This window comes from Leucopleurus acutus (assembly GCF_964270905.1).
Source record: "Leucopleurus acutus genome assembly, chromosome: 20".
Taxonomy (NCBI): domain Eukaryota; kingdom Metazoa; phylum Chordata; class Mammalia; order Artiodactyla; family Delphinidae; genus Leucopleurus; species Leucopleurus acutus.
In genome coordinates this window covers 26,734,663-26,760,569 of record NC_139162.1, presented here as the reverse complement: position 1 = coordinate 26,760,569, position 25,907 = coordinate 26,734,663, and the positions used below count along the sequence as shown (strand labels likewise).

General features: G+C 51.7%; 1 protein-coding gene across 2 annotated transcripts in view; it reads left to right on the top strand.

Moving 5' to 3' along the window:
* Positions 1-456: 456 nt before the first annotated feature.
* The window catches only part of NDRG4 (NDRG family member 4), a gene marked incomplete at both ends in the record, with an annotated part of 39,480 nt that continues 14,029 nt past the window's right edge, over positions 457-25,907 (top strand). For both annotated transcript variants that reach the window (XM_082862912.1, XM_082862911.1), the window contains 3 exons: positions 457-493; positions 18,697-18,791; positions 24,628-24,672. In XM_082862912.1, coding sequence (XP_082719038.1) covers positions 457-493; positions 18,697-18,791; positions 24,628-24,672 — 177 coding nt within the window. The remainder of the gene's footprint in view (positions 494-18,696; positions 18,792-24,627; positions 24,673-25,907) is intronic.

The window sequence follows — 25,907 nt, the reverse complement described above, 5'->3', positions numbered from 1 at the left end:
CGAGGGCGGCAACGCCCCTCAGCCCACTCCGCCCCGCTCGGGCTCTTCCTCCTCGCCTTCCCGGCCAGAGGCGCGGACCCCCAGGGCCACGGCCCCGCGGCCGCCCGCGCCTCCCTAATCGCGACCTCGGGGGCGGCCGGGCCTCTTTGTTCGGGCGGCGGCACAGGGGCCCACTCCCGCCGCCTCCCAGAGTGTCACCCGCACCCACCCCGCGCGCTCTCTCAGCCTCCCGGAGTTCAGCCGGACCAGGTGGCGGCGGGCGCCTTTGAGGGGTGCGCGGCCGTGCAATTGGTGGATTTTTTTAAACCTGTTTGGAGGGGGGAGCGCGGCGTGGGGGGCGGTGAGAGCTCTCCCGGCTCCCGGCTGCTCTTCCTGCTTCACTTCTCGCTCTCCTGCTGTTTCCCTCCTCGCCTCCCGCGCTCCTCTCCCCTGCTCGGCTGAGCGCGGGGCGCAGACATGAAGGTGCTGGGACACAAGATAGAGCTGCTGACAGGTACCGCCGGCCTCTCCCCGCCGCTGCCCCTCTGCGCGGCCCTCGCTGCCCGCTACTTGCCGAGTTGGAGCGGGGCTTGGTGGCTGTGGCCGCGGGTTTGGGGTGGCTCGGGTTCGAGCAGTAGGAGGGGGTGCAGATACCAGCTAAGTCCTAGCTTGTGCGCTGCGGGTTCCTGTGCGGAGCCTGGCCCCGGGAGAGGACTTGGGGCGGTGCCCTGCTCGGCTTTGCTCTCTGAGGGGCCCGGCGTTTGGGTGGGTAGAGCGCTTGCCGCAGGGGCGCGCGTTTGAGGACTGGCCCCCGGAGTCTCCGACTAGTCAAGCTCTAGGCAGGTCCCCAAAAAGGGAAAGAGAGCTTAGAGCCCCTGCCCTTCAATCAGTGTCACTCAGTCCCCTCAAGAAAGGAGCTTCCTGGGCTCCCAACAGGACCTCTGCCGTGGGCCTCTGAGTTCCTGCTCCCCGTGAGAATCTGAGCACCTCTCCCTGGGAGGAGAAGTTACTTGCCCGGAGTAGAGGCCAAGTGGCCAGGAAAGTGGGAAGCCAGATTGGGCCCTGGTGACTGGGGAACTTCAGCCTTGGGGCCCCTGTGAAGAAATGGCCAGACACCCCACTGGAAACCATATCCTGGGTGCTGTGGCTGGAGATAACAGAGGACACTGGGTCTGCCCAGAAGAGTAGGCGGGACAGGGGCCAGGGGTCTGAAGGGTGGAGACGCTCTCCCAGGCATGAAGGGCAAAGAGTACAGGTGACTTCTGTGGTCTCCCCAAGGGAGAGGTGGGGAGAGACCTAGACGGGAGGACGGGGGCTGAGAAAGGGAAACAGTTGGGAAGTCCAGATCCCAGCAGGTCCTGGGCTGTAGAAGTGCTCGATCAATGTGTACTGGATGGACATGTGGATTCCAGAAATCGTCCCCTGGCGCCTGGGAGGTTTGATCCCTGACTTGGAGGACCTTACCATCTAGTGCAAGGGAACAGCACAGGAGCCCTGTTACAAGAAAGGGAAGGGGGCAACAGTGTGAGGACACACTCAGGAAACAGGTTGGAGTCTGAGGGGGGGGGGCAGGAGGAGAGCAGATAGATTTGAGCATGTGGCAGCGTTTGAACTGGACCCTAAACGACAGAACTTCTATTAACCGAGTGGGAGGTGGCATTACAGGCTGAAGGATGGATGGACCAGCATACGCAGAGGCCCTGGGATGTGAGAGAGGCTTGAACTGGGAGTGATGTGACGTGAAGCAGAGGCCGGAGGGCCTGGAGTGTGTGGGATGGGGTGGGCTGGGGGTTGGGTGAAGTTTCGGGCTGTGAGTACGTGTTCAAGTAACAGTGGCCACTCCTTAGCTCATGCCAAGCTCAGAGGGAAGAGAAGGTGGGCGCTGTTCTTGGAGCGCTAGAAACACCGGCCAGGTGCTCAGAAGCGCGAGATCTGAGCCCAGTTAGCTGTGCGGCTGGCACCCCCCCACCCCAATCCCTTGCCAGCTTGCTTTGTAGAGCTCACCTGAGGCAGGCCAGTCCTCCTGACTTCAAAGGGAACCACAGCAGCGGCTGAACTTGTTAATCCTCCCCCCCACCCCGGTGAGGGAAAGTTTGCACCACCCTGTGGGTTTTTAGAGCCCTGCATGCAGGACAGAACTCCTAGATCCTTCCCCTTCTCCTCTTCCAGCCCCAGAAGGGCCTGGAGGAGGAGTGTTCGTGGGAGACATGCGTGAGGGCTGCAACGGGGGTCCAGGCTTTGGGGTCCCAATACAGTGTACCCTAGTCTTCTGGGTTCATGGGTCAGGGCCCCTCCTCCCTCATCAGACAGACGTGCCCGGTTCTCACAGGCTCTCTAGACCCCTGGCCGGTCTGGAACAGGACTCCGTCGGTCACTATCATCAGTCTTGGACTCCCATTGCACCTCTCACCAGGCCTTGGGAAACAGGGCATCCCTGCCAGCCGCACCACAGTGGTTTTTCTAGCCTTCCCTCTTTCTCCAGCTGCCTCCCATCCTCTTCCTCGTCCCACTGATCTGGGTTCAAATCCCAGCCCCGGTTCTGGCCAGCCGTGTGATTTCAGATAAGCTGCTTAACCTCCCTGACTTCAGTTTTCTCATCTTAGAGATGGAAATGTTGACCCCTCCCTCTGAGAGCTGGCATGAGGCTCACTGAGATAGTACAGGTGGCACACCCGGATGGGGCCTGGCCCTGGTGGGCACCTCGTGGGCTTCATCTCCCCTCAGCTTCCTGGTCTTGGCCGTCCCTGTGATGGAGGGGTCCAGCTGCGCTGGCCGGTTGGCCACAAGGAAGTTTGGGTCTATCTCCACCCACTTTACCCGTGTCACGTGCATCTGTGAGATTTTGAGCCGTCTCCTCTGTTGGATGGTGGGCAGGTCACAAGGTGGTGGCCGGTCTATTGTGGTGGCATACAGCAAGTGCTCAGTAGTTGTTGACTGAGTCCAGGCTCAGCAGCGTCTCCAGGATGATTTCTTAGAGATCTCCAACTCCTTGCCCCACACCAGCATTAGGAAATTATTTCACTGAACCTTTTGTTAAACTCATGTTTATTTCGCTGTTTATAGTTTTCACATTCTCCCATTTTATCATCATGATCATTTACCAATGAGGTCAGTCTCTGCCTCACGTCCTGCGGCTGAGAAGAGGTGGAGCTGGGTTTCAAACCTGAGTCCTGAGCCCTGAGCCATCCCATGCATTTCTTTTTTATTTTTTTTTAATCTTTCGTGTTCGCCTTCCCGCCTGCCTTCCTTCCTTCTCCACACAGCACGTGGGATTTTAGTTCCCTGACCCACACCCTGTGCACTGGAAGCACGGAGTCTTAACCACTGGACCACCAGGAAAGTCCCCCCATGCGTTTCTAATTGCCTGGCTCCGGGCCAGTCTCATAGCTGCTCTACATTTCACTTTCCTCATCTGTGAAATAGGTTTGTTGTGGTACCTCCCATACAGGTGTGAGACCGTATGCGTGTAAAACGTTGAGAGCAACCTCTGGCAGGCAGGCAGCAAATGGCAGGTGTAGGGCTGTTGTCCCCGAGCTGCCTTCTCTGGGTCCTGGAGTCTCCTCCCCTTTCCCCTGTGCTCCAGTCATCAAATTCCCTTCCTCAGGGAAGTTCCAGTTCCTCCTCTGGGTTCTCCACACAATGCAGGCCTCCCTGAGATGTTCCTCTGGGGGACCCTGCTTTGGCCTCAGGTTCCCGTCACCTGGGACAAGGTGAGGCACGACATCTGGGGTTGGGCCCTGCTGGCCGGACATCCACAGCTCTGACACCAGGTGGGCAAAGCCAGGTACCCCTCACTTGGCTGGAAGGATGCCCATGAGTTGTCACACGCAGCCCGAACATGTCTTTTTGTTCCAGAGGGAAGAAGGGGCTGTTCCTTCACAGGTGAGCGATGCTTAGGCGGCCGGCACTTAGAATTCCAGACACCTTTACAGAGTTTTCCGGTGTAGGGAGGGCAGGGATTTGGGAATCAGAGGATGTGAATTTCAGGGTTTCCTCTCCACTTGTCAGCTCCCGAGCAAATTATTAATTTCTCTCAGCCTCAGTCTCCTTATCAATAAATGGGAATAAAGGCCCTTCCTCGTTAGCGTGGTGAGAAGGAGCCCGGAACTCTGTCCTGCCCACGCACAAGCTCCCTGTAGAGTCCCCAGAGGGCAGACTCTCGGTGCCTTTTTTTATTTCTTCGTGAGATGGGGAAAAGTGGGACATTCGTCTGTTTGCAAGTAGAAAGGTGATGGTTTCTGTGCATTTATACTCCAATGGTCTGTCTCCAAGATGGTTCAGAGTCAGAGATCTAAAATGGCAGATTGAGGGCTCTGAAATAGTACCTCAGTATTAGATGTTGGAAATTTTAAAAAATATACTTGATGTGTGATTAGAAAGCAAGCCTTTTGCCAGTTCAGTCTGGAATTTTGGTATCATTTTAATGCATGGAATGTGTATTTAAATAGTGTTTGATTGTTGGCAGGTGTATTGACCCATATATTTATATGTGGGGGAAACGGAGGCATTGATTTACCCCAGGAGGCTGAAAATAGGACCCTGAATCCTCATGTCCCGTTCATCCATTTTAGTAAACTTCGCTGGGGCACTGCGAGAGATAGGTGTGAGGGGACACGTGGCCTGCAGGAAGAGGGGACAAGGGAGCAGTTCATTAAGCGGGGCGTGGGGAGATGGGCAAGCTGTTCCGCTGGTGTAACTTCTATGAAGGGCAAGTTGGCAATGATGTATCAGAAGCTTAAAAATATGTATCATCTGTGACTCAGCAGTTGAATTTTTAGGAAAAAATAAAGATGTGTTCAGAGGTGTTTGTTCAAGGATGTTATCCCATAGTTGTTTATAGAAGAGAAGAAAAAAACGGGAAACAACCTAAATGCCCAACAGTAGGGGAGGTTAAATAAATAGGAATGCATTCAAACCAGGGAACCCCAGGCAGCTGTGAATTATGCTACCAAAAGTTATTTACCCACCTGAACAGATGTCTCCTTATATACATGTAATAACGTGATGACAGCTCACAACATGGCATTTGTCATGTGCAGGGCACAGCCCTAAGCACTTTCTGTATGTTAACTCATCATCATAACAACCCTATGAGGTATGTGCTGTTATTTCCTCCTTTTAACAGATGAGGAAACTGAAGCACAGGTTAAGTAACTTGCTTAAGGTCACACAGATGGCAAGTAACTGGCTGAAATGTGCACCAGGTTATCTGGCTCCAGAGTCCAAAATACGTTTCAGTTTAAAAAAGCAAAAACCTTTTTTTCAGTGTATAGATTATTAGCACTGAAAATGAAAGGAGACAAGCAAAAATGTTAACAGTGTTTTCCTCTGGTTACTAGGATTGTATGCGATTTATTTCTTTTTGCTCTTTTGCTTCTCTGACTTTTCTCAGTGAATGTGTATTGCGTGAAATTCAAGTTCTATTTTTAAAAATGAAAAATGAACAAATGTACAGGGGAGAGTGCTAAGTGCTGGGGTTCGGATGAAACCAGAATTCCTACAGGAATTCTGAAGGAGAGCTGAATTCCGGGGTTGTTGGGAGGGTGTGTTCTTGGAAAACTCGAGAGAGGAAGAGTCATTCACCATGGGTATTGAGGTTGGCTTTCCATGTTTATAGGGAAGAGGATACAGACAAAGTGAGTAACGCAGATGGGGCTGCAGGGTCGTGGGGTGTGCGTGTGCGTGTGTACAGGCGTGCTAGGCTGAATTATGGCCCCCAAACGTACTCAGATCCTAATTCCTAGAACCTGTGAACGTTACTTTATATGACAACAGAGACTTTGCAGTTGTCCTTAAGTTAAGGATCTGGAGATGCGGAGATTACTGTGGCTTATCCAGGTGAGCCCTAAATGCAACCACATGTGTTCCTGTAATGGGAGCCAGAGGGAGATGCAGCCACAGGCCACAGAAGAAGAAGGTAATGTGACGTCTGCAGCAAGACGCTTCACTTGCTCCCACTGCTGGCCTTGTAGATGGAGGAAGGGGGCACGAGTCAAGGAATGCAAGGAACACAGCTCTAGAAGCTGGAAAAGGTGGGAGAACACATCCTCCCCCAGAACCTCCAGAGGGAGAGTGGTCCTGCCAATGCCTTGATTTCAGCTCAGGGCCACTGATTTGGGCTCCTGACCTCCGGAAGTGTAAGACATTAGACACGTCTTGTTTGAAGCCACCAAGGCTGTGGTGATTGGTTAGAGCAGCGCCAGGAAGCCAGTGCTGGGGTGCCTGCAGATCTGACCCGGTGCCTCAGCCACCGTAGAGGCTGGCCCCGTGGCCGTAGGCTTGGGGTCTGGCAACCTGCTTCTGATCAGGCCCTGGCTGTTTGACCTTGGGCTGAGCCCACAGAATAGTTCCGAGGATCAGCCGGGGAGATCATCATGACACGGTTTTGTAAGCACGAGAGCATCACCCACCCAAGCCTTGGTAGGATGTGAGCTTCTGCTCGCCTCCCACAAACCTAGTCTCTGTGTCATAACAGAAAAGCTTTCATGGCACGCCCTTCCCCTTTCCTTAATCCTCAGGTAGTTTAAACTCCAAACCATAGATGAAAGGTGTACTCCAACCAGAATGGCCATACGTCTTAAGCCCCGTAACCAATACCTTTGAGGACTGAGATGTTTTTTCAGTTCACGTGTTGGGGGCAGTGCATGGCAGGCACTGTGTGCCTGGAGATGCTCCAGTCCTGGGCAAGTGAGAATCCTGGCCTGTCCCACCTGAGCATACCCCTGTTCCTCGTCCATCAAGTGAGTGTTCTAAGCCCACTGCGCCCAAAGCCCTTGCCAGCTCCAAAGTGTTTGCTTTGGAGACAGACATCATATGTGAACCCAGCATACTGGGACAGGGCAGAGAGGGACAGTGGTCAGCAGTGGCCTGGAGGTCTCCTGCAATCTGAAGTGGTCACCCAGGAGGACCACAGGCCGCAGAATGTTCTGGGGCTCCTTTTTACCATTGCATCTTCGGATTCACCTGATGGAAGTGCCTGGGTTGGAAAAGGCCTGAACTGCCAGGGTGGACCGTGGTGTTGCCATTCAAGTGTGGTAGGGAAGCCCTGCCTCCAAGCCCATGAGCCCTCTGACCCCACGCCCAGGCCTGGCTACCCTGTGTGACTGCCAGACAGGTGGGTGGGTGCTGGGCTTTGCTTGGCCCCTCTGGACCATGCAGGTGAAAAGACCTTAGATGTTGTGTTAGGTCTGGTGAAAAGACCTTGCAAGTGACAGGAACTGAACTTAGTCTGACACAAAGAAGGGAGACTAGGGTGTCTATGCAGCACAGTGGACCTACGGCCACTGAAGGCCATCAGGCTCTGTTTCTCTCTCTCCCCCACTCCTATCAGTTCCATTCTTTGGGTTGGTTCGGCCCCAAGTCAGTCCCTTCCTCGTGGTGGCAAAATGGCTGCTGACTCACATACCATCCTCCTGATAACCCCAGCAAAGAGCTTCTCAAATATTCCAGCAAAGGCCTTGCCCTGATTGGAACCCACACCTCTCCCTGAACTGTCTCTGAAACCAAATGTAGTGTGTCCACTTGGTTGCCGCACCCCGCTCCTACCTCTCCAGCTGTTCCTGCACACTCTCTACTGCTTTCTCCTCATCTCCTTTCTCTAGGGCTCATCCTGGGACCGCTTCTCTGTCCTCACTCACTCCCTAACTGACCTCATCTAGTCTTATGTGTTCAGACATCGTCTGTGTGGTGACGTCTCCAGTCCCAGACTCTCCCCTGAAGTGCAGACTCTTATAACCACCTGCCATTTGCAGCCCCACCTGACTCAGGTCTAAGCCAACCGCCTGGGCTTTCCCCCCACCTCTTTTTACCAAGGTCTTCCGGACTCATAAATGGCAGCTCTCTCCCTCCAGTGGCCCAGGACAAAACCAAATCACCCTTGACTCTTCTCTCTCTCATACCCCACAGCTGATCCATCCGCAGCTCCCCCCTGGAGCTACCCTCAGAACATACCCAGAACCTGAGGACTTCTCAACACCTCCACAACGGCCGTCAGCATCTCTCTCCCGGATTAATACAGTGACTGGTCTCCCTGTTTCCACCCTCACCCCCTAGGTCTGTTCTACACATAGAACATGGAAGGAAATCCTATCACATCATCCCACTGCTCAAAACCCTCCAAGGCATCTCACGCAGGAAAAGCCGGAGTTTTTCTAACAACCTTTTAGACGAAACGTGATCTGATGCCTCTGCTCTTCCCTCTTGGGCCTCATTCCTCCTTGTCTCCCCCAACTCACTCTGCTCCAGCCACGCTGGCTTCCTCACATCCACCTGAACACGCCAGGCAAACCCCTGCCTCACAGCCTTAGCGCTTGCTATTCCCTCTGCCCTGAGCGCTCTTCCAGGCATCCACAAGGGCCCCTCCCTCACCTCCTCCACGTCCTTGCTCTGGTCACCTTCTCAGTGAGGCCTGCTCTCACACCCTGTTTCAGATCGCAGCCCCCAGCCCCATGCTCTTTCCCCTTCTGTGACATTGCTTCCTTGTGCAGCTGGCATGTCTGACACACTGTATGTTTACTTAGATTTGTTGATTGTTTGCCTACCCCTTCCCCTGAAAGTTCCACAAAGGTAGGACTTTTTGTCTGTAATGATCAACCTTTTATCTCTGGTGCCTAGAATAGTGCTTGACACATAGTAGCTGCTCAATATCTGGTGAGTGAATGAAGGAAGGAAGGAAGGAAGGAAGGAAGGACTGACTTAGGCCTGGGGCACTTGGCCGCCCCTGGGGGTGTGGTCATCCCTGTACCGCATGGACTGAGGATGGGGCAGGGGTGCCATTTCCACAACCAGGTGCTGTTATGAGAAGAAATGGCCTGGGGTTGAGCAGGGCCCCCCTTCTGCAGACATCATATGTGAGGCAGGAAGACCCTGGGAGTTGCTTGGAGTGGGCGCTCCTCTGCCAGGTGAGTGTGCCGTTCTTCAGAACACGAGTGCGTGAGGCAATTCAGAGGGAAAGGGGGCTTTCCAGGAGAGAAATAGCCAGGAGAAAGCTGCCCCTTCGGCCTCGCTCTCTCCTGCCGACCACGTTGCAGACCTCCGAGCTGGAGGAGGCTTGTTGCCTCGGCTTACCCCTTTGAATCTGGCGCAAAGATCCAGGACAAGCGTATCTTTGTTTCTGGAACATTTGCCAAATTAGGCAAAGATACAGGACTGAACTGAGGCACCTGTGTTAAAGAAACTTGAGAATTTGTGGCCAGAAGTGCCAAACTGAGCTTTTTAACTTTTGGATGTGGGTCCTAGTTACGCGTGTTGATGCAGTTACTGGTGCTGGAAGGGGTTGGCGCACTCCCTGAAGCGAGGATGCTGTTCAATGCAGAGAGGAGGCTGTAGGCTCTGGATCAGCCCTAGAATTTCCCTGTGTCCCCTTGGGCAAGCCCCGTCCTGTTCCTTTTCTTTGAGTTTCTTTAGCGTGTTAGGCTGGGTCTCCAAGAAAATTGTCCCAAGTTTAGATTAGCTTCAATGACATGTGACAGAAAACCCACGATAATAATAGATTCAACAACAAAACAGAAACAGACTCACAGACATAGAAAACAAACTTATGGTTACCAAAGGGGGAAGTGGGGGGAGGGATAAAATAGGAGTTTGGGATACACAAAGTATAGATACGTGCTACTATATATAAAATAGATAAACAAGGACCTACTGTATAGCACAGGGTATTCTACTCAATACTCTGTAATGACCTATATGGCAAAAGAATCTGAAATATATATATATATATATATATAACTGAATCACTTTGCTCAACACCTAAAACTAACACAATATTATAAAACAACTATACCTCAATTACAAAATAGATTAAACAAGATAAAAGTGTGTTTCCCTCTTTCATAAGCAGAGTCTAGAGATAGGCCATCCAGAATTATGACTTCATGATTCTCAGGAACCTAGACTTCTATATTGCCACTCTGCCACCTTTAGTATCCAGCCTCAGGGTCCAAAATGGCTGTCAAGCTCCCACCATCACATCTATATTCCAGCCAGCAGGAGGAAGGAAAGGTTGAAGAATGACATGTCTCCTCCCTTTAAGAGCACTACCCCAAAGTCACATGCTTCCACTTACACCTAACTGGCTGATTGCTGTCACATGGTCATAAATAGGCTTTGTTCCCATTGTCTACCTGCTTGTCTAAAATTTGGGAATCTATTAAGAAGAAGAGAACAGGTATTGGGGGACAATTAACAGTCTCTGCCCCAGTAGGACTTTTTACTGGCTCCGTACAGAAGCTGCTCACATGGAGTGTGTTGTTGGGATTCCAGTTCTGTCTGCCCTTGCCCTTGGTCTGGGGATTGGAGGCTGCTTATGTCTGCATTTATAGCAATTTTTTTTTTTTTTTTTTGCGGTGCGCGGGCCTCTCACTGTTGTGGCCTCTCCCATTGCGGAGCACAGGCTCCGGACGCGCAGGCTCAGCGGCCATGGCCCACGGGCCCAGCCGCTCCGCGGCATGTGGGATCTTCCCAGACCGGGGCACGAACCCGTGTCCCCTGCATCAGCAGGCGGACTCTCAACCACTGTGCCACCAGGGAAGCCCCTATGTCTGCATTTAATACCTGGAACCACGTGTGTACAGAAACAGAGTTCACACATTGCTGCTGTACCTCAACAGAAGAAAGTTTTATAAAAGAGCTATGTTGGGCTTCCCTGGTGGCGCAGTGTTTGAGAGTCCGCCTGCCGATGGGAAGATCCTACGTGCTGCGGAGCGGCTGGGCCTGTGGGCCATGGCCGCTGAACCTGTGCGTCCGGAGCCTGTGCTCCGCAACGGGAAGGGCCACAAGAGTGAGAGGCCAGCGTACCGCAAAAAAAAAAAAAAAAAAAAAAAAAAAGAGCTATGTTATGGCAACTCTAAGATGCACCTTTTTTTTCATAACATCTCTAAAATACAGTCTCTGTTGGTAAGTTGGGCACCAGGACTACTGTCCTTGCCATCACATGTACACCAAAATTTGCTGCTTGGAGAGAAATCCTGGAATCAGTAGTGGAGCACTCTTGGGAAATGCTGCACCACAGATGATCTTAATGTCAGAGGAGCTGGGACTTCATGGAAAAGCATAGCTAGCAACAACTTCAAGACGGAGTGGTTCGGAGGCACTGGACCCTGAATGTGAAGAAGTTTTAGGAAGACCCGACACAGTTTATTTCACTTGTATTTTCCTTTTTAAGAATTTACAAGTGTTGTAAGCAACTATACTTCAATTAAAAAAAAAAAAGAATTCACAAGAGTGCTAGATGCTTTTAAAAATTTGGGTCTGGGACTTCCCTGGTGGTCCAGTGGCTAAGACTCCGCACTCCCAATGCAGGGGGCCCAGGTTCGATCCCTGGTCAGGAAACTAGATCCCACATGCCGCAACTAAAGACCCCACATGCTGCAACTAAAGACCCCGCATGCCGCAGCTAAAAGATGCCACATGCTGCAACTAAAAGATCCTGCACAGAGAGACGAAGATCCCGCGTGCCGCAACTAAGACCCAGCACAGCTAAATAAATATTTTTTGAAAATTTTGGGCCTAAGTCTAAAAGAATAAAATATTAAAAAAATAAAGTAAGTCCCTAAAGTTCTGAATAGTAAGAACTCATTATGTGAGTAGCAGTTCTGAAATTACTTTGTGTGTATACTAGGAGTGAACAAATAAAAATATTGGGGATAATGAGAACCAGGTTTCTCATTGTGGAAGAAAAACAATTACAAATAAAGAAAGGGGGGAAGTTAGAATAAACTGAGAGGTGTTGAATTGGAATTAGAGGTATCAGTATAAATTCCAGACTTTTAATAGATATACAGATACATAGATATAGAATGTGTGTGTGTGTGTGTGTGTGAGTGATTGAGGCAGAAAAAATGCAAGGTGAGTTTGGAACATCATATAGGGCTAGAAAATTAGAAACGACTCAAAAAAATGATGGGCGCATGGTGAAAGGGCCCAAGAGCCAGCTTAAAGGAACTCCCAATGGCCAAATGTGGCACAATCAGAGCAATAAAGTAATAATAGAGATTGATTATAACCCATAGAATAAAATAAGTAATTGAATAAATAAGTAGATGGAGAAGAAAAGACAGCTCTTTTTCTTCGAGGAGAATTCCAGTTAATGTAGAAGAGATGATGGAAATAGAAAATTATCGTTAAGCAAATACCACAGTAATAACTGTAGGCAAGCATCATCCATGGTTGCTAAAATTAGTGCGCGAAAGTATGATGAGAAACAGGATGTCTGCACAGTCTCAGAGTATCTTCCCACAAGATACGTATTAATTACAAAGGGAAAAATAGTAACTTTATACTGGAGAAGCGTGGCAGACACCACCTGAATCAGGTGATCAAGCTTAACATCCCCAATAATAAAACAGGTTGACATCTTGTAACCCATAAAACGGTACAATGACAAGGGCACATCTCTTCTGCTGTATTCTTACTAAAAATGCATCACCTTGGTCTAATCATCAGAAAACAACAGACAAACCCAAACTGAGGGACATTCTACAGATTTAACTAATCAGTATTTTTCAAGTGTCAACATCATAAAAGACAGACTGAGGCACTGTCCCTGATTGGAAGAGACTGCATGACAACTCTGTGCAATGTGGCATCCTGGACTGGGAGACTATTGGGAAAACTGGTGAAATTCATCTCAGGTCTGCAGATTACTTCACCATATTGTATCAGTATTTTCTTTCCTGGTTTCTCTTAATTGTATTAAGGTTCCGTAGCATGGTGACATTAGGGGAAGCTGAGTGAAAGGTATATGGGAAGTTTCTGTGCTTTGTTTTTTCTTTGATTTTTCTAAATTTGTAATTATTTCAAAATAAAAAGTTAAAAGGTAGGGGACAGTATTATGCCTTAATTTAATTGGCAGTGTTTTTTCTCTTCTTTTGCTACATAAAATGTTAGTGTCAGCTATAATCGATGGTATCTTAGATTTGATAATACCTGCTGTGTAGAATAAAGTCTCCTTTTAGACCCTCCCAAACCCATATCCTTCTCCAGAGGTGAGCATTACTGTTACCCTGATTCATTTGAGGATTTAATTTGCAAAAATATGTACCTGTTTGATGCATGTATTTTTTACATAAATGGGGCTTATTTATTTATACTTATTATTCTGTGACATTCCTTTTTCTCTTAACTGCATATTTTAGAATGCTTTCCCTATCTGTTTGAGTGGAGCTGCCTTAATTTTTAAATAGCTGCATGGTGCTCTGGGGTGTAGATGTGCCATGGTTTATTTAACCATTCTCCTGACATTTGTTTGGGTTGTTTTCAGCTTTTTCCTATTCCAAAGAGTGCTGCAGTGAGCATCCCTGTGCACAGCCTCTTAGTGTTTTTCTTTAGGATAAATATCTAGAGATATCATTGCAAAGTTGATAGATGTTTGCATTTTTACAAACTACCAACTCGCCCTCCAGATGAAGGTGAACCCACTGCAGTTGAGCCAACAGTGTAGGAGAGTATGTGCTGTTTCCCCACAAGCTCACCAACGCTGAATGTTACCAGTCGTTTAATACTTTGCAGTCTGGGTGAAGAAGCATTCCTTCACTCCATCTCATTCAACAAAAACATATCAAGTGTCAGAAAATATTAACAATCGTTTTCGTCATTATTGTTGTTGTTGTAGGGATGTGATAGGGAAAGGTATTTCAGGCAGAAGGAACGGCATGAACAAAGGCACGTGCTTCCTGTGGGTAGAATGGACCTACTGTGCTGTCCCAACCCTCTGAGGTAAGGGTCGGGACAGAGAGAATGATATGAGGGGCCAGCTACCCGGAGGCTCGAAACCCCCTACATAGCACAGTTGGAAGTTGAGTTTCTGATTTCTGGGGTCCCTGAGTTCTGGGGCTTCTTTTCAAACCACAGGGCTGGCGTGGTGTGGGTGGAAGGACCTCAGGTGCTCAGGCTTGAACGTCAGTCGTCTGCCTGCCCTTAGCGACATGGTTCTTAATCTGTGGCGCAGACCCCTCCCCCAGGGCAGAGCTGGCCAAGCCAGATTGGCTCTGCTCCCTGTTCCATTTGCTTGCGGCTTTTCTTGTAATAACGGGACCTTATAATCAGGACTTTCAGGAGTGCACCATCCACAGGGCATCTTGGACCAAGACCTTGACCATGACCTGCCAAGAGACCCCCTCACTCCTGTGGTTAAAAACAAAAAAGCCATTCCACAGCCCTTCCGCTTTTACAGTTTGGTTTCTCCCTGTCCCACAAGGTCTGGTTCGCCTGCATGTGCTAACTTTACCCTGTTGATGTCTGGCCTTCCTTCACCTTCAGCTCTTGCATTTCTTGGTGGGACAGGTCTGGGTGTTTTGGGGTGGGGAGCAATGCTTGGCTGGGCAGCACTGTCCTCACACAACCTTCCACGCCTCTGGCTCCCGGGTACTAAATGCTGTAGGAGCCCCCAGTGGCTGAGACAACCCAAAATCCCCACGTGTGTTTCCAGACGCCCCCTACTACTGCTGAGCCGCGCTCCCACTCAGCAGTTGCTTTATTCCATAGGTTGTGTAACTGCCACTGATCAATTGAATTGAAGCACTTATGGACAAGGCTCAGGAATGATCATAGTAATTGTTTATATTTTTAACCCTAATAAGTGTGAGGGTTCACGTGGCCCAGGATAGAATCACATTTAAAGAAGCACGAATCAGCAACCAAAAGTAATTGAAAAGCAATGCAGTTCCCCATAAAGAATCCACCCACATTCACGCTGCTCGGGAGCTCCTTTCTGTCCCCCAGCCAAAGAGCCCGGGCTTTCTCTCCCTCTTCCCTTTCCCGTCCATTTATTGAAATATCAGCGGAGCCTCCCTGCCAGCAGGTATGAACCCTTCCTTAAATAGGAGACAAGAGAAAAAGAAACTGCAGAGTTGTCTTAAGGAGGCAAAGGAAGGTTAGGAGGACCCCAGTCACTTACGTTATTTTTGTCCCGTCCAAATGGGTCCAGGAATCTTCCATTTAAAAAGCTTGTTTCTATCTGTTGTCTCTGTTGTACCTCAAAGCTCTCTGAGGTGGGCAGAGGAAGGCTACTGCTCCCATTTTGCAGGTAAGCAATCCTCTTAGTGATCTGCCCAAAATAAAGCTAGGCAGTGAGTGATACAGAAGAGATTCCAGGGACTCTAGGCCGGACCACCGAGAAGCTGAGGGCTGGAATTCACCCCAGGCCCATTTGGTTCTAACACTGTGTTGCCTTTAGAGAATCTGGGATCAAGAGGGGAAAAAAGGCAAAGTGAAAAGGTCCCTTGCTGTTGCTTCACAGACCCCTGGGATCTCGCACCCCATTTGCCTTTTGCTCCCTGATTCCTGACAGACCTGACTCAGGCTTCCTTGTGGGCGGTTGATAGGAATCTCACGCTCTCTTTTATTTATTATTTTTGATTTTTCTGAACTTTATTTTATAGCAATTGTCATGATTAGAGAAGTAAATAACACATTTAAAAACCTTCTCAGGGGGCTTCCCTGGTGGCGCAGTGGTTGAGAGTCCGCCTGCCGATGCAGGGGACACAGTGTCGTGCCCCGGTCCAGGAAGATCCCACATGCCGCGGAGCGGCTGGGCCTGTGAGCCATGGCCGCTGAGCCTGTGCGTCCGGAGCCTGCGCTCTGCAACGGGAGAGGCCACAGCAGTGAGAGGCCCATGTACCGAAAAAAAAAAAAAAAAAAAAAAACCCTTCTCAGGGCCAAGGGATGCCAGAATATTTACAAACACATTCACGCTCTTTTTCTGAAAATCTTTTTCCGGCTTTATTGAGATACAGTTGACATATAACATTGTATAAGTTTCAGGCATACAATATACTGATCTGATGGGAATCTCATTTTCTTGTAACATCATCTAGCTGCTTTTTTTAAAATCATAACTTTCTTAGGAAGAAACTCGTCTGCCACCACCCTGTGGGAATGTCCCCTCCGGCCTCTGTTCCCGAGCCCCACATCACCTGCTGGGCCCTGGGCTGTCCCTGTTTTCCACAGGCTGACACATCCCCAGTTCTCTGGATTATGAGGTTTCTCTCTGCAGCCCCCTTCCCCGCCACCCCCTCATCACAGCCCATCTGTCCCTGCGCTGCCCACTCTCAGCCCTTTTAATAGAACCGTCCTTGGGGAGGATGGTCTCCACTGTGGTTTCATAACAGGCCTGGGAGAGGGCGGGGACACCCCAGTGCTGCCAAAGCTTTTAATTGAATTCAGTATTCAGGGGGGTTGGCGACTAAAAAGGCCCTAATGGGAGAAGAGTTTTCCAGGGTGGCCCTTCTTTCAGCTCCCCACCCGGATGGACGGATGAGTGTGCACATGTCAGAAAGGGTGGAAGAGAAAATGGGCGAGAGGGGAGAGGACGCCTTTCTAAAAATACAGCCCGTCTGCGTTGTGTTAGCTGGTTTCCCCAGAAGCCGCTGGGAACCAAGAGCTCCAGCATGGCACTAAGGTGCAGGGACCTGGGTATCTGGGTGGGCAGGGGCCTCCCTGCCTGGCCTTTTCATGCTGGAGACAAGGCTCTCCCAGGGGGGCTGCACCGCTCTGGATTAACCTTCCAGGAGGCCTGAGTGGCCAGCGGCTCCCAGCCCAGCCCCAGCACGTCTCAACCCAGACTAGACTCAGGAGGGGAACCCCATGCGATTACAAGGCGCCGTCTATGTTAGCATTCTGGAGGACTGGTGCTTCCTGCTTCTGACAGGATGGAAGGAAGCCCAGGCAGGGTCTGGAGCTACGACCTGGTCTCAGGACCTCCCTGCCACAGCAATAGGTTCCATCCAAGGCCATGTGCCCTTGGGTCCCAGGAAACCACTGCGCTGACTCCCCAGTCACTAGGGCTTCCACGGGGAGAAGCCAAAGGAGCAGGGGTGGGCAGGGCGGGGGGGGCACCTTCTGACCAACCAGCTAGTGGGACTGTCAGCCTTTCAGGGCAGAAGGGAAAGCCTGAGGGCTTCACTCTTGAGAAAGACTAAATAGAATTGGGAAGTAAGGGAAGAGGGGTGGGAGGGAGGATGGGAGGAAGGATAGGAAGTCATCCTTCCATCCTTCCAGGTCAGGCCGCACTTCCCATCAGGGTGAAATCTAATAGTACAGGAAAGTGTACCTTGGGAGATGTGAAGTGCTTTGCAAGAATAAAGAATTGTTAATCTACAAACAGTCTTTCCTAAATATTGTTTTTTCCTGATTTCAGACTGTAGACCCTAATTTTCAGTCCTTCACCCAGGGATAACGCCTGTTAACTTTGCGAAAAGCCTCCCAGGCTTTTTTATGGAACTATTCATATTTCTCATAATTTGGATAATACTGTATGTTTTATAACTGCTTTTTTAAAAAATCTATTACAACACAAGCATTTTACCATGTTATTAAATAATCTTTTACAAGTTATTTACCCATAGTTTGTCTAGTGCCCTACTTATGGACATTTCGCTTTTTTAGCTTGTTTTGGGTTTTTTTTTTTTTGGATTATAAATGGCACTGTGGTGAACATTCTTACAGATAAATCATTAGGTGCCGTCTCTGGTTTCCTTAGGAAATTTCTCCCAGGGAGAAGATTGCTGAGTCCAAGAGTAAGAACCTTTTAAATGATCTTAATTCATTCTGTAAAACTGCCGTCCAGAAAGACGTACCGATTTATACGCTCACAAGCAGTGTGAGAAAAGTGCCAGTTGGGGTGCATCTTTGCCAGCACTGCAAATGTTGCCAATTCCACTGGCAAAAAAAAAAAGAAAGGATATCTTTGACTTCTAGTGAGCTTGAACATTTTCCCATGTATTTACTGGCCAGTCGTAATTCTTCTATGAATTTCCAGCTCATATCCTTGCCTGGCGTTTCTCTTCGTGCACTATGATTTGTGCCATCCTGAAATCCAGGTGAGGAATGGCAGTGCCAGGCTAGACAGACAGATTGTGGGGTCCTGGCACCCTCTGTCTGCCTTCCCCCACCACTGGATCCTCCAAGCACACACGTGCACATATGACCCCTTCCTCTCCTGAGGTTCAGAGGCCCGGAGTCTCTCACGAACATGCAGCCATTAGGGTCTGGGCCCCTCTGCCTGGAGGCTGTGGGTTGAGTGGTCACTGTGTCACTCCCTGCTGGTGGTACATCATGACCAGCACCTTCAATGTCACTCTGCCTGCCACACTGCCAGGCCCGCCCTTCTGCCCTCTCAGAGCCATCCTCACCCAGGCCTGTCCTTCTAGGCACTCAGGACAGCCCTCAGCTCTCTTCCTCTGTGTCCTCCCAGAGCCCACTGTCCACTTCTGACCACAGGGTGCTTCCGACCCTGTGTTTGGCTTCCCCACACTTGTCCCTCTGTTTCTTAATAAATGCAGTTTACTTGAACTTATTCAAGGGTCATCCTGTATTGTGTCACCTTGCTTTTCTTTTCTTCTTTTTCTTTCTTCCTTCCCTCCATCCTTCCTCCCTCCCTCCCTTCCTTTCTTCCTCCCCCCCCTTCCTTCTTTCTTCCTTTTCTTTTGGGGGTGGCAGGGAACATGTTTTAACTTTTAAGACCAAATAATACAATGACCTTCCCTGAGCCAAGCAGGCGAGTCTTGCAGACGGAGCCTTGCTGCCCGGGTGAAGCGCCGCGCTGGGCCTGCGCTTCGGAACGGGGGGTCCGGGGATGGAGGGGTCGGTGTGGTCCCCGGTGCCCCTGCCCCAGCCCGGGCTTGCGCTGTCCCCTCCGCCCGCCGAGAGAGTCCGAGCAGGGCCCAGGCGTGCCTGTCGCAGCAGGGCCCAACCCTTGTCCTCGCCTTCCCTCGCTAGGGCTCCTGCTCCACGACGGGACCATGGCCGGTCTGCAGGAGCTGCGATTCCCCGAGGAGAAGCCACTGCTCCGGGGCCAGGACGCCACTGAGCTGGTGAGTCGCCCCTTCGCGGTCCTGAGGGCGGAGGGCGCCACCTCGTGACCGAGAAGGAAACCGCGCGCCTTCCCTTTAGTCTATTTTCTTTTAATTTATTTTTTTTAACATCTTTATTGGAGTATAATTGCTTTACAATGGTGTGTTAGTTTCTTCTTTATAACAAAGTGAATCAGTTATACATATGTTCCCATATCTCTTTCCTCTTGCGTCTCCCTCCCTCACACCCTCCCTATCCCAACCCTCTAGGTGGTCACAAAGCACCGAGCTGATCTCCCTGTGCTATGCGGCTGCTTCCCACTAGCTATCTGTTTTACGTTTGGTAGTGTATATATGTCCATGCCACTCTCTCACTTTGTCCCAGCTTACCCTTCCCCCTCCCTGTGTCCTCAAGTCCATTCTCTAGTAGGTCTGTGTCTTTATTCCCGTCTTACCCCTAGGTTCTTCATGATCTTTTTTTTTTTTTCCTTAGACTCCATATATATGTGTTAGCATACGGTGTTTTTCTCTTTCTGACTTACTTGACTCTGTATGACAGACTCTAGGTCCATGCACCTCACTACAAATAATCTTGCTGATGGCTAGGAGATGGCCCTCCATCCCGTGAGCCACCCTGAGAAGCCTTGTCCCCGCCTTGGGAGAGTTCCCGGTGGGCTGAACGCCCACGCAGCTAAAACCCAGCCAACCTCGCTGTGGCTTTGGCTGTCTTTGAGGCTGGGAGGCTCTGTAGAAGAGTTATTCCCATTTTAGTGATGAGAAAACCGAGGCACAGAAAGGTTAACTCACTTGGCCAGGGTCACACAGCTCTCGGGGAATGAGGCCCGTATTCAACCCCTGGTTGTGGGCGGCTGTTGAGCCCCAAGAGGGTCCCCGCTGGGCAGTGCTGCCTCCAGTGGGGTCACGATGCTTCCCCAACTACCTGGGCCTTTCATGTCTGCAGCCTCTCTTTTTTCCTCATAAGCCCCTGAGGTATGAGGGAAAGTATTACCAGCAGTGTTTCCAGGAGCAGTGGCATCAAGGCATCTGAGGTGGTTATTTTATCCCAAAGGGCCCTCGTCTGAACACCAGGCGTTAGATTTCAGAATTAGCTCCACCCACGTTTTCTTTTATTTTAATAGCATTTTTTAAAAATGTTCTTAATTTTATTTATTTGGCTCCGTTGGGTTTTCGTTAATGTGAGCAGGCTTTCTCTAGTTGCGGTGAGCAGGGGCTGCTCTTCATTGCGGTGCTCGGGCTTCTCATTGCGGTGGCCTCTCTTGTTGCGGAGCATGGGCTCTAGGCGCGAGAGCTTCAGTAGTTGTGGCTCGCGGGCTCTAGAGCGCAGGCTCAGTAGTTGCGGCGCACAGGCTTGGTTTCTCCGCAGCATGTGGGATCTTCCTGGACCAGGGCTCGAACCTGTGTCCCCTGAGTTGGCAGGCGGATTCTTACGTTTTCTTGTTGTGGTGACACCCAGCACAGCTTCCCTTTCCCTCCTGCAAGGAAAAGCTATGGGTCCATTGCTCATAGAATTCTGGGGCATCACGGCTGTAGGTCCCTGCTGGTTGTGCCGCCCAGCCCCCCTCACTTTACAGGTGGGGAAGCCAGGGGCCCAGTCCCTGGATCCTCGGCACACCTTTCTTTGCTCTGCCCCAGCCTCCCAGATCCTCCCTCCAGAAGGAGATAAGCCCAAGAGCTGCTGAGTTCCACATGTTGGGACAGAGTGGCTGTCCAGGTGCCAGGGGCCCAACCACATGAGGCCAGCAGTCTTGTCCCCAAGAAGGGTACAGTCTTCTTTTTTTTTCTTTTGCCCCGCCACTTGCAGGATCGTAGTTCCGCCCGCCCCCCCCCCCCGCCCCCGACCAGGGATTGAACCTGGGCCCTCAGCAGTGTGAGCGCGGGGTCCTAACCACTGGACCACCAGGGAATTCCTCGGGTGCAGTTTTACTTTTAAAACAGAACCTCAAGTTAACTTATGAGACCTGATTACCTGAGGGCAACCCCCAGGAATGGTCGGGGAGCAGCTGGTGAGCTGGACACTTGGTAGACTTTTGGTTCTAATTCTACTTCCTCCCTGTTCCAGGCCCCCATCATCTCTTGCCCAGGTGCTCCCTGCTGGTACGGGTGTGCATCTGTGGGCGGCACAGAAAGCTGAGGGCACCTTGGCCTCGCACGTTCTCTTCCACTCTTCGCCTCGGCACGGCAGCCCCACCCGCCTTCCTTCTGCTTGAAGGAGCCTCCCCACTGGTCTCCTTGCTCTGTACAACCTTGTAAACTACATCGTGTCATTCCTGGCTTTCTGATGTGTTCCGTTCACTTGTTCCAGCCCTTCCTGAGTCCTGCCCTTGGTTTGGTAAGGCACCCTTGTATCCTAATTATAGATTTCCCTTTTTTGCTTAGACTGACCAGATTTGATTTCTATTACTGGCCACCATCCCTCCTGAGGCCTGTTTTTAACTATTGTTCTTGGCTTTGGTAAGGTACCCCCGTAATTTTATCCTTTTTGCGTAAACTAAAAATTCCACACATCATGTCACTTTTCTGCTTCCAGCTGGCCAGTGGCTGCCGTAGCACTCGGAGTTGCAGCCACAGTCCTTCCCGGGGCCCAGGGTGTGCTCTGCACCCCCTCCCCCTGCTGGCTCCTATCCTGTCTCCCAGGCTCACTGCTCTTCCTTGAGCAGGCTGATCATATTCCCGGCTGTTTCCTCTGCCTGGGACACGCTAGCCGCAGAACTCCTCAGGGCTGGCCCTTCATTTTGTTCAGGCTCTGCTCAGATGCCCCCTCCTCAGGAAGGCCTTCTCCGACCACCGGCTCTAATATTGACACCCGCACACCCTCCGGGCCTGGCACTTAGGGCTCTCGGGCTCTGCCCCACAGGCTCCTGGAGCAGAGACCCTGTCCGTTTGGTTCCCCGATCTCCCCAGTTCCTAGCACAGTGCCTGGTACACAGTAGGCTCTCAGTAAAGACTTGGGTCGGGTGGAAGCTATAGATTGTGATGCAGCTCAGAAGAAAGAAGTTTTTCAGAACTCTCTGAAAAGTCCCTCCTCCCCACAAACAGCCCATCTTTGGAGGCATGCGAGCAGACACCAGCCTTCTTGTGAGGGCGTGGTGGGCCGGATGGTGGCTCTCAGGGACCCCTGCACTCATCACCAGGGCTCAGGGGTAGGGGGCTGCCTGCCGGTACGGGGTGCGCAGCTGTGGGTGGCACAGAGCGCGCAGGGCACCTTGGCCTCACACGTTCCATGCCTGTCTCTTCCACCCCCCACCTTGGCAGGGCCCCTCGCTCCCCTTCTCTGCCCAGCCTGGCCCAGCACCTCGCTGCCCCTCCCTCCCTGAGCCCCTTTGACCAGCCAGCCCCCGGGCTCTGCCTTCTTCCTGCTGCATTTGGTGTCTCTCCCCTCATCCCACCTGGACCAGAGTTGGCTCCCCTGCACGATGGTCTGCGTCTCAGTCCTCCACGGAGGCTGCGAATCCCCAGCTGAGTTGCTCTCCTTTCTCGGGTCAGCACAAGCCCTGTAGACCTGGTCACTGGTCACATCTGCTTTTCCCAAGGCGGACTAATGGCCCCATCCTCAACCCCCCAGAATCCTCCTAGGTGCTCCCAGTGTGGCCTTTGCAGATTTCAGTGACAACTGGTGCAGTCCTGTCTTGAAGCTCTGCCTCGCTCTCTGCCTCTCTCTCCCAGGCGGTTACACCCACGGACAGATTCCCCTGTCCAGCTGCACGGGACAGAAGCGCCAGTCCTTTTCACTTTTTAAATCTTCCTCAACCTCCCAGGTGCAAATTCCCTGAATGCACTGAGGAGCAAATACTTCCACACGGTTACCCACCGTCCCTCCGCCATTGCAGACTCGCTTGCTTCTGAAGTCTTTGCCTGGTGTGTCCAGGGCTCCGTGGAAGAATTGTTGATTCTCCCCATGCCTGCATCCCCACCTGGGTCTCCTTAGGCCGCTCCTGGGCCTGCTCCCCTCCTCTCAGCTGGGCCCTCTCGCCCACCAGTTTTCCTTGGAATGTTCATGTGGTTCCTCCCAGGCCTCCAGTGTCTCTGGATTGGCTTGTGTTATGCCTGCTGTTTCTTGGTTTGGGGTCCTGCCCATCTGAAGCTTCCCATCCCCTTGAAAATCTGCTGCATCTCTTTCCCTGGCCCCCCCTCGGGCAAGGTCTTCCAAGGTAAGAGGATTCATTGATAACCAGCCTCGACCCTTTCCCCCAGACCCCTGCCCCCTTCCTTGGAGGGTCCAGGAGTGGCCACCATGCTCTCCTCCCCTCCCCAGGCCCTGGAGGAACCAGGAGGGGAGGAGAGCCATTGTTGATCTCATCTGAGAGCTGGCTTTCCTTTTTCGTGCGAGAGCCTCTAGTGCTGTCTGATTTTTTCCATCACCCCTCCCACTCCAACTGCCAGAATGCAGGTGGGTGAAAACATCAGGTTCGCTGCTTTTCAATGTTTTCCTCCCTGCTCCTGTGACTTGGGTTCATTTTCCTCCTTGTTGCACCTAGTAGCCCTGCCCTTCGCTCGCTGTCCTCCCATAATATCCTGGTTCTCGTCTGTCTCATTTATCCACATATGTAGTCAGTAGCATCTGTAGCACACAGAGTCCAGTGCAGCAGTGCCAAGGAGAGAGTGACTGCTCTCTGTGCCCCTTGTTTAATCCTCACAGACACTGAGGCTTGGAAGCTAAGTAATCTGCCCACAGTGAGCAGAGGAGAGCAGAGAGGGTTCTAGACAGACACAGTAGAAGGCAGGGCAGAGGCCCCAGATCTCTGCTCTTCCTGGATATGTGGGATCCCCCCACGAGGTTCCTTCCCCAGACAGAGACCCAGGGCGGGTGTAGAGCGTCTGAGGGCCGCCGGGCTGCATCGGGGAGAGCCTGGCAACACAGACACATGGGGTTCAGGCCCCCATTCCTCCACTCTCCATTTCTGCCACCTTATAAACAGTGGGTATATGTAAGCCATGCTCCCCTCACTCATGAAGTTAGACTTGTTCATCCAGATATGTTTGTGTTTGAGGAGCCTGGTCCATGCCAGGCTTTATGCTGAGAGCTGAGCCAAACGTGGTCCATACCCTCTCGGTGCCTGCAGTCCAGTGGGAGGGATGGGCACCAATCAGAGACTCACACCAGTCACCATAAATGAGCCTAAAAGCAGGGGATTTTGGTGCTTTGAGAGCATGAAGCAGGCAGGTGTGGAAAGGTGAGAGCAGCTACTGCAGAGGCCCAGACAGCGCCTTTGTGCAGGTCAGAAAAGCCCCCTTCTCCCTCAGCTTCTCCATCCCTAAAGTGGGTGTGATAGGCCCGCCTCTGCGCTTGTGCCCTGATGGGCGACCTCAAAAGTCATCTGTGGGGACAGCGGGCAAAGTGCTGAACAGCAAGAATTTGGGGTCAGAGATTATTCCATCACTTTCTAGCCATGTGCTTCCATCTCTCTGAGCCTCACCCTTCTCACCTGCAAAGTGGAAATCTTCACGTTTTCAATTAATAGGTAAAAAAAAATTAACAGGTAAAATCAATGTGTGTAGCTGCTCGTAGCCTCATCTGTCAGGTACTAAATGGCCTGATGCCCGGCGCTTGGGAAGCCCTCTGTCACTTTTGTTAACATTAAGATAGACTGGGGAGGGAATTCCCCGGCGGTCCAGTGGTTAAGACTCCGTGCTTCCACTGCAGGGGGCCGGCTTTGATCCCTCTTCTGGGAACTAAGATCCCACATGTCGCATGGTGTGGCCAAAAAAAAAAAAAAAAAGATAGCCTGGGGAACAGCAAGCGAGTCTGCTCAAGGCAGAGCCCCTGTGGCCGCCTGCCTTCCCTGCCTGGCCCAGCCTGGGGCCTAACGAGCCACCCCCTCTGTTTGCCTTGCTTTAGGAGAATTCCGACACCTTCCTCTTGGCTGTGGACACAGACTGGAAGGTAGGTCTCTGCTCAGCCTCCCCAGATGGGGACCAGCTGCTGGCTGGCCCCTCCCCCACCCAGCCTGTTTCAGAGGAGGCTCACAGCCCTTCCACGTGCCCCCAGCCTGAAGCCACAGGGACTGGGCACTTGGAAGCCTCCAGGACCACCCCCACTGCTCACAGTGGCTTTGCCTCCCCTCTGTCCCGTGGAGAAATGCCCCCTCTCTCCTTGAACAGGACAGGGAAAGGAGGAGAGGTCTGGGGGAGTGAGGATGCTGTCATCTGAATCAGCACTTTCCTCCTATGAAAGCCAGGTTGATGCTCCGAAATAGCTCCTGTTTCCATGGCAACAGTTGCCCAGGACAACCATGTCCTCTTTAGTTTGATGCCAGATTCCCTGTGAAACTGAAATCATTCTTTGTTTTTATTTCTCTGCATGATGATTTCTGATTTTGCTCACTTGGCCAACCATTCCTCCCCTGTGAGTCCCATAGTGGCCGTTTATTTCCGGGTCTCAGAAAAGGCATGACAGCAGACACAATGGGAGCCTCACAGGGCTCCAGGGCCCCGCTGGCCATCATAACCTACTGAACAAAGTCAGACTTTTCTGGGACCTTCCTCCTGGCTGGCAGGAGCTAGCCCCCAGGCCACCATCCAATTTGGGTCAGTCTCCCAGCCCCGTGACAGCCTCAGCCTTGTGGTCTGGACGCAGGGGTGACGTGGAAGGAGGGGTGGCCCGCCGGCTCCTCTCCCAGGCGCACGGAGCTGCAGCCAGGATCTGAGGATCTGGATACGAACTGTGCTTTTGACCCTGGGTCACCTGTCCTTCAAGGACGCAAGCAGAGGCATCAGAGTGGCCCTTGGGCACATGCTCTGGTCTCCTGGGAGCACCAGCTCCAAACACAAAGGCCTCTGGAGCTCGAGAAGACAGGATGAGGCCTGGGGGAGTGGGGAACTAGAGGCCGGGGAGGTGTCCACAAGGTGGCCCAGGCCCAGCCAGAGTTCCCTTTGTCCTCCCTGCTCCAAATGAGGGCTGGAATGTGTGAACAAACAGACCCTCCTCCACAGGAGGGGGCTGCTGAAATAAAGTCCAGAGCAATCAGCCCCTGCCCGACATTGAGTGGGACTCACTGGACGCCAACGGTGCTGACTGCCAGCCCCCAAAACACACGCACCCTGGGAGGCAGATTGGAGGGTGAAATAGGTGATGAGAATCCTGGGGTCCTCTGCACCCATCTGCCGGGCCCAGACTAG